The following is an 8,391-nucleotide window of genomic DNA, read 5'->3' on the forward strand; positions in this document are numbered from 1 at the left end:
CTAGGCAAAAAAGGTGCACTTGGCGGAGGGATTCATCGGGGAATCGCGCGCGCAATGAAAAATAGTCGAGAACTCGTGCGAGTTCTTCAGCAGTTCATTGCAGTCCAAAGCAGTGGCCTCGCGAGCTGAGCTGGCGCAGGCAAGGCGGCACAGGGTCAACAAGAACACCCTCGGCTCGTTAAGCTCAGAGCTTAGCTGGAAGCGGTCCTCCGCCGTCAACATGTCGTCGATGAAGACGAGTCTGGCAACCCTCAGCGCACCGAGGTACGGAAGCAGCGCGTCGCCGCGTTGCGAAGCGTTGCAAGTCATCTTCCGAAGCATGGCCTCCCGACTGCTCTCAGAAATCCAGGACGACGCCGGGTTGACGCGGCCATCCGCGTCGACCTTAAGGCCGGTCACGTCGAGGGATCGCATAACCTCGCCGACGACGTAGAAACCGACGGCGCCGTAAAACATGGCGGTCGTCCCGTGGGCGTAGTAGAACGGACTCACGAGAGAGGTCACGGCCACGTTCACGGTGTTGGTGAGATAATCGTAGACGGCGGGGCGCGTGGTGAGGGCAGGCGGGTAGTCCGTAAAAAGCTCGCGGTGTCGTCGATACGCGAGGCCCACGAACGACTTGCGCGTTCTGATCCACGTCGCCACGAAGGACTTCCCCGAGGTCTCGTTGCGGCTCGGGAAGTCGTAGTAAGCGTTATCGACTTCTTGCGCGAGTTGCTGCGAGGGCCAAAGCTGCACCGTCACTGCCCGCAGCTTCGACGCGGCCGCGCGCTTCTCGTGCGACTGGAGCCACGGGACGAGTTCGATCATCTGAGCGGCCTTGTCCACCAGCCGGCCAACTCTGTCGTCAACCTGCGTTTTCTCGTTTTCGGTCACCCGCAGTTTCGAGTAAATGACCGCGAGCAGCGGCGCGTACGCCATCTCTACGTGCCTGGCGCAGGACAGCTCGGTGTCGTCGAAGAGGTCTCCCAGACTGGCGTCGACCAGGCCGCCGTAGCTCTGTATAAACTGCCACGACAAATGCGCGATGATTTCCCGTTCCGCGAAGACGCCGAATACGCTGTTTACGAAGTCTAAGACTGACTTGTCGACCACGAGGATCTGGTCGTTCTTCGTGAACTCGGCCATAGACGACGGCTCCCTCACGTTGGTGTTGACCTCTTCAAGCCACTTTGCGGAGGACACGTTGGCTGTGTAGGCTTCGATTTCGGAGAATGATAGCTCCAGCGGCGCCAACGTCCGCTGACTGACGGTCTTGAGTAGCGCGCCAACTATGACGCTTTCCACTGCCATCACACGTTCAATGTATCCTCCGGTAGGTGGTCTCAGAGGCTTGGACGACGTGGCGTCCAGCAAGACGTCGCGATGGTGCGTCCAGTACGCTAAGTATTCCTCTTTGGTGCGCAGGCGGTCGTGCCTGGCCGCAAACCGCCGCACGAGGACGCTGGGGCCGTGGTAGAACGCGAGTCGCCGCCAGCCCTCGCCGTATTTAGAATTCCGCAGTACACGGAGGCGTATCCAGAAACACAGATCCCACCTGCGGCGTTGGAGTACAAAACGACGCGCAGACCGAAATACATACACAGTTAGAAGAGTACGCAAGTGTAATGATGTAGTGTACGATGTAAATGTAACGTATAAGTGCGCATAGAAGACTTCCGTAATTGGAAGTCGCGCGAACTCGTACGGTTGAGGCTAAATTTTGAGTACGCACCCTGAATTTCTGACAGTAAAAACCTTGAAACTAACCGCTTAAGCATACCACATGTTCACATCTCCGAAACGAATCACGGCCGTTGTAAAATCGTAGCCCGGCGATACGGACGAACCGTATCCCGACACCTATGGCGCCGCTTAACGGCACTACAATATCCAAACTATCCGCACTCCTAATAGCTTAGGAAAGAGTCTTTAAAACGCCCACCCCGAGGAGCGCTGTCTGCGAGTAGGGGAGTGCCATGCATAGCCCATTCCTTGCTTTTCCTTCGCTGTGGAGGAAGTCAGTGCTTCATGCCTCGCACCCTCTAATAGAGCGTGTCTTCCAAACTTGACCAAATCCGTGTACGAGCAACCGCAGGCCGCCTGACCTAATAGTATCCGGTCATCGAAGGAGTGGGTTTGAACACCACATATATCGATTAACATCCTACGGAAATGAAACCCTGGAGAGTTACACATTTCAATTTTGAGTCGAACACAGTAACACAAAAAAGGGCTACAGTGGCCTGCCTCTAAATGGTCATTTCCTGCTTATTTATGAAAAAAAAACTGCTGCGGTTGATTCCTCTGTCATCGGAATAAGTAAAACACGAAAGTTAAATGTGCAGCGAAATCTGCAGCTGAGCATGATTTATGGGTCGGCGGCTGCCTTGTGGGGGTGCTTGGCGAGCGACGTCCTGATGGCGGGTCGCTTCAGGAAAGGGGCACTGGCGTCATCGCCGTGACGGATATGACGTCAGTAAAATCTTTGGGTATCGCAGCATAAAACATTTTCGTGTTAAAATAGAAATACCGAAAATGAACAACCCTAAGTATAGCATACACTTTAGCACTAAAGGTTGCTTCCCGCAAGAAGACCCTGTGTGCAGGGGTGCACCCTTTACAGGCCGCTTGCTTCGTTGAACTGGCGTCACTTCCGTGACGGATATGCCGACTGCGAAATCTTCGTGTACCCGGGAACAAAACACTTTCGTGTTAAAAAATCGGCTTCATACCCATATAGCGAAGCCGTATGCGGCCTACCATATGCTCGCCCCGACAGTGACTGAGTGCTGCATCGAAAGGCCATGGCAAAACTTCATCGCCAGCCGCATATATAGATTCACGCAAGCCCTCTTTTAGAGGGTATTCAGCAAATGGCTATAACGACTTTATCTTTTTTTCTTTTAAGCAAATCTTTACTAAACTCATCGAGTGGTTTCACTGTCGCGGTAGATGTGACCTTCATTTGACCGCAGCTGCGCTGTATCTTTGGCAACGTATCACGTGGCTCACTGGGCCGAGCTCCACCGACTCGGTCGCTTTCGCCGCTGCAGCCGCCGCTGCCGGCTTGGCGCATGCGCTCTCGGCAGCTGGTGCGCGCCTAACCACGTGACTCGCCGCGTGCATGCGAGCCTGGCCCTGGATGATAGCCAGGCTCAGCCGCCTTGTGTGAGCGTTAAATGCACGGGAGCGGGAGGCTTTGAGCTGTCGTCGGCAAGCGGCGTCTGACCACCCCGCGAATATCGCCCGGCGAGCTGTTGGGCTCGGAAAACGCCGGAAGTGGGACCACAACCGTAGACAAAGACAGACTTTGAACGAATAGTATAATCACTACAGCTAAATCGAAGTTTAGGCAAGCGAAACCAAGACTTAACCAGGCTAAGCCAAGCATTCGCTTTGCATATCGAGGGTTGGCTGAGTTAAGCCGCCGCCATTTTTGGCCGCAAAGCGCGAAGCAACTCCCCGTGCTGTATTGTTTGGTACACAATTACCTGATAATAGAGAGCTTTAGCATACGTTATCGTGTTTACGTTACCGTTTACCGTGTTTGCGGGCGTCGACTGCGCATGCGCGAGAGTTACCGTGAACGGTAACTTACCGGCACAGGCTTTACCGTCACCAGCGAGCTTCCTGAGCAGACGAAGTGCACCCTCGCGTATTGATTACAGCAAATGCAGTGCGCTCGGCAGTTTTTGCTTGGTACAGCCGATAAAGGTCGTCTTACTTGATGCTGTTTGTTACGTTTTCCTTGTTAAATAATGCTCAGGAGAACGACAAACGACCATTTTTTCTCGGATGGGTGAGCAGAATTGCCGCACTCTTGCTAAGCCTTGTCCACCTCAAATAGTTTAGATGAGTTTCTAAGCTCGCAAAGGGCTTTTAGGCCTCCAAAATTTTGCTGGACAAGGTAGTGTAGGCCATTGAGTATATACTACAACATATTTTACTCACTTCTTGCCTAAATATTTAGCGTGGTGGCAAATTCTATTTTACCTTGATTTAACTCTACTCAGTAGATGGCGCCACCGACACGTTTTCTTTTTAAAGCTCTACAGATGATGACTACAGTATTCTCAAAACAACTACAGTTATTGTGAACGCTTCACCCGAGAAGTGAAATATTCAAGCTACTTTAAACGAAAGCAAATAGATATGAGCAACAAAATTATGCGTTATTTGCTTTTAGACTAATTCATCAGAGGTCGCTACCTGCGCCACGGCGGCCGGAATACGCAAACCGCAAGCGGTGTGCTAAAACGTGTCCTACCGTTTTCAGCGGTGAACGGAAACGCCGGCTTCCGGTAACACGGTAAACGGTAACGCAAACACGGTAACGATATTCTAAAACTCTCTAATACTGCAGCGTACAAGAGGTTACATGCCCCCACCACTTACCGGTAGACCAGTCCCAAGAGGACTCCCAGCGCTCTGACGTTATAGCAGTCCTCGTCCGGCCAGCAAAGGCCCAACGTCCCGAGGAAGGCTCGGAAGTCCTCGCGGTCGCCCGGGCTGGCCCGGTGCCGTCCACTGCGACAGCTTTCGAAAAGGGCGAGAGGTTTGTCCGCGACCTTCAGCACCGCGGGGCCCTTCTCCAGGAAGTCTCCGAGGCCTCGAAGCCATGTGAAAACGACCTCTTGCAGCTCCGAGTCGTAGGCGTCGTACTCTTGGGCGGCTCTGGTGACGTGTCTCCGTCGCATGGCCGAGCAGACGTAAGCCTCGAAGTCGTCGCACGGGTCTGCGGTCCGGTTGAGACCGTCGATGAGCAACGCGGTGTGGCGCTGGCAGTCCGAAGTGACGCAGGGTTTGCTGGAGAGTGAACCGAGCTCCTGAGCGTGTTTTCGGTCGAGTCCGTTGAAGATTGAGACGGCGACGAGGACGAGCACGAGGAGCACGAACATGGCGCAGCACGTCACAATGAAGAAGCTCAGGGCCGAGTCAGAGCGCTTGTCCTGCATGTGGAAGGAACAGTGGAGTGCGCATGCCTAGGTATGCCTCTGTGCTATTTTCCCTTGTTGGGGGGAGGGGGGTGGTCGGAATCGTAAAGATGCGTTTGTGGAAAACACCAGGAAAGGAGTCTTTTCGTTACATCAGCTAAGTAGTGTATTGGTGTAAATTCTAGGCCACTAACACATTTTAGGGGCGAAGCACCCTAGGACCTCGCTTTGTCCGTGGCTTGTCCCTTGACGTCCGTGTACACAGAGTTGCGTATGAGTGAGGAGCATTGTATTGGATTTTATTGGATAGGATTGGATCGGATTGGAATTGTAGATACTGTACACACGCGTTGTCACTCATTTACATGTGCGAGTGGGAAATGCCAAGGGTGATTTACGGTAAGAACGATCCCCAGTGCTTCGCCCACTCGTCTTGATTCACTTCGCGGAGATGCATGAATTTTTAAAAGCAGAGCATTTCAGTAACTCACGATGTCACCCGCGTTGACGTCCGTAGTCGTAGTCCGCACCCCTCCCCCTAAACTATATAAAAAAAAATACTATCCGGCGCCTGGTTTCGATCCCTCGACCCTGCGGGCGGAACGCAATGTACATGTTGCTCTACCCACTGCGCCACAAAGCCGACACAGAATGGGAGGCTACGAACGCGCCTTATATCCTTGACTCATTCAAACTACGTCAAGAAACTGCTGATACAGCGCATTCACTACCACCAACTCCCCAAACACTAAACGTTAACGCAATACACCCACCCCCTATGCGACGCATTTACTCGAGTCCCCCTCGCGGGGAGATGGGCCCAATTTTTTTTATTCCACTTCCGATGAGCCAGATATACTAACTCCTTATTTTCTGATAGGGTGCCGCCTGCTATCTAAATCGACGTAGAAACGGGTCGTAAGAGCATGCAAGCGGATGTTGCCCTGTATCGCAAGTTGTCGTAAGCCCCGCACAAGTATAGGGAGTATCCGTCCGTTCGTCCGTCCGTCCGTCCGTCCGTCTGTCTGTCTGTCTGTCTGTCTGTCTGTCTGTCTGTCTGTCTATCTATTTATCTATCTATCTGTCTGTCTGTCTGTCTGTCTGTCTGTCTGTCTGTCTGTCTGTCTCTAACCAGTCGGTTGGTACGCCCCTAGATCAAAGAACGCCTCATGACGCAGGCGGGTAATCAGAGGTTTTCCTCACCGACTGCGACGATGCCTGAGGGGGTGGCCTCAGCTGCGAATTCTTGGACGAGAAGGCGGACTCCGCCTGGGCTCCCGGGGCCAATGCGAGCGGCGTGGCGGCGCCCGACCACGACGGCGACGCGGCCGGCAGCCCGGGGTGCGACGGCTGCGACATCTCCGTGTAACCGTGCAGCTCCGACGTTTTCTCCGTCCTGGTGGTGTGAAAGAGCTTTTCCACGGCCCTCATCTTGGCCTTTGCAGAATGGTGGTGGTGGTGGTGGTGACCCGAAATGGTGGTGCCACGCTCCGTCTTTTTCTCGCTGGAAGTGATGAGGATGATGACAATCACTGCGCTCAAGCGGCGAATAGGCGATGAGTGCATCGGTCAGCCAGTTTGAGTGAAACGAAAAAAGCTGCTGGGCAATCTCTCCCCCCCCCCCAAGAAAAAAAAGAAAAAGGAAAAACAATTAAAGGACAACTGAGTTAGAGACAATAGAACATTTTTTCGTCTTCTGTTGAAAGTTCACTTCCATACGAAAAAGATATCTGGAAAATACTTTTAATCAATTGGCCCACCCAATGTATTTTCCTGTAATATTATCATTCGGGGTGAAATTCCTAGGCTTTTGCCGCGGGGATCTTTGCCGCGCTGTACACTCATTCATTCCTGAATCTTGCCGTCTACTATGCTAGGCGCTAGATCAAGATGGCAGGCTGCTCTAAAAACATGTCAAAGCCTGTACTCACTGCCTTGCCGCTCATGGCCTCTCCTTTACTGCCGTATCTTCTTGCTTTATTTCTTTAGGTACTTTTCACGGCTGTCTTTCTGTCTATCCTCTCCTTATTCATTAGTGTTTATTTTATCGTTGGTGTGTCCTCTCTGACGCCGCACTTTATTTTCTGGCAGTCTACTTATTATCTTTGTTATTTTCTTCTATATACAATTTTTTTCCTAACCGAGTACTTCAACTGCATTCACTACATTTCTTTTTTTCCCAAGCCCATTTTTTTCCTCTGTTAGCACCCATTTTTTGGCCAATCCCCCTGAGTGGGTATGAGCCATTCTTTTGGCCCCAACCAAACAACTAACTATATGCAACCAACTAAACTTCTGAACGAAGGACGTGACACTCAACCAGAAGGTAACGTTCCGCTGGTCGAATACGCTGATATTGGTGTTTATCATCCCTACATCGACCAGTATCTGCTGGTGCAGTTTCTGGAGAGCTTCCCGACAAGACTGGTCGTGGTCCTCGGTGGCTTTCCTGGACTTGGGTGTACCACGGTGGAGCCAACGTGGCTGATCCTGGCGCCCGTCTTGGCATGGAGGAGGGTGACGTCCTCGCCTCCCCTGTGACTGCATCGGGAGCCCTACTAATCCAACCTGCCCGTCTAATCCCGATGGAAACACAGCTTGGTGAGCAATCTTACAGTTCTCCGTGCCATTATGAGCCTTTAAAGAAAAAGCTAGCGATGGCCGAGACTGACAAGGAGTTGTTGGAGTGTGAAAACATTAAAATGGAGTCACCTAAGGAAGATGAAGACGGTTTTACAACAGTGATATATCGCAAGAACAAGGCATCTGACATCCCAGTCGTTTTCAGACCAACAACGGCGGAACTGTCTTTCTGGAAAGCGAACCCAAACAGAGTGGCATCAGATATTGTCGCGGCTATAAATGAGAAGCTGCTATCTACGAAAATCAACAAGGACGGAAGCTTCTGTGTCTGAGTTAACTCTCTGCTTTCTGGTCAAAAGCTGCTGGAGCTTAAAAGCCTCGCAGGTATACCGGTAAACGTTCTCATTCCTGAGTCGTATATGAAGACTTTAGGCAAAATCAAAGACGTACCCATTGAGTATTCAGATGAAGACCTACTGTAGTATCTGGAAGAGCGAGGAGTTATTGTCGTAAGAAGACAGAGAGAGGACTTGGAAGGTGAATGAGGACGGAAGCACATCAATGAGACCTTTGCCGAACGTGTTTCTGCAGTTTCGTCACGACAAACCTATGCCACATCGTGTTCCTTTGAGCTTTACAATGTACCCGGTTGAAGAGTACATAGAGCCGGCGGTCCGCTGCTACAAGTGCCAACGTTATGGACACATAGCCATGGTATACAGGACGCGCCGTACAACACTGAGATGCAAGACTTGCTCTGGACCACATGACTACAAAGAGTGTTTAACAAAACGGCAACCGAAATGCGCTAACTGCGCTGGACCACACGCTGCCTCCTTCTCCATGTGTCCACGAAGCAAATGAGCGTCATAACTTCGGAGAGAGAAAGTCC

At 51.8% G+C, this 8,391-nt stretch overlaps 1 protein-coding gene across 1 annotated transcript; it reads right to left on the reverse strand.

The window, feature by feature from the left end:
- Positions 1 to 6,482, reverse strand: LOC144161755 (neprilysin-like). Its single transcript, XM_077692358.1, has 5 exons — positions 6,120 to 6,482; positions 4,378 to 4,931; positions 2,995 to 3,145; positions 2,743 to 2,771; positions 1 to 1,537 (listed from the first exon to the last, which is right to left on the reverse strand). Exons 1-5 carry the CDS (start codon positions 6,480 to 6,482, stop codon positions 1 to 3), a joined length of 2,634 nt encoding a protein of 877 aa, XP_077548484.1.
- Between the last annotated feature and the right edge of the window lie 1,909 nt (positions 6,483 to 8,391).

This window comes from Haemaphysalis longicornis, unplaced genomic scaffold, assembly GCF_048455015.1.
Source record: "Haemaphysalis longicornis isolate Haplotype H1 unplaced genomic scaffold, Haemaphysalis longicornis Haplotype H1 scaffold_12, whole genome shotgun sequence".
NCBI lineage: Eukaryota > Metazoa > Arthropoda > Arachnida > Ixodida > Ixodidae > Haemaphysalis > Haemaphysalis longicornis.

Bases quoted from the DNA above. Each gene is read 5' to 3' on its own strand.
- LOC144161755 (XM_077692358.1), bottom strand. From the start codon at position 6,482: ATGCACTCATCGCCTATTCGCCGCTTGAGCGCAGTGATTGTCATCATC. The intron at 3,146-4,377 runs GTAAGTGGTGGG...CGCTCACACAAG, and splicing joins CTCTTGGGACTGGTCTACCG to GCGGCTGAGCCTGGCTATCA. The intron at 2,772-2,994 runs GTGAGCCACGTG...CTTTCGATGCAG, and splicing joins AGTCGGTGGAGCTCGGCCCA to CACTCAGTCACTGTCGGGGC.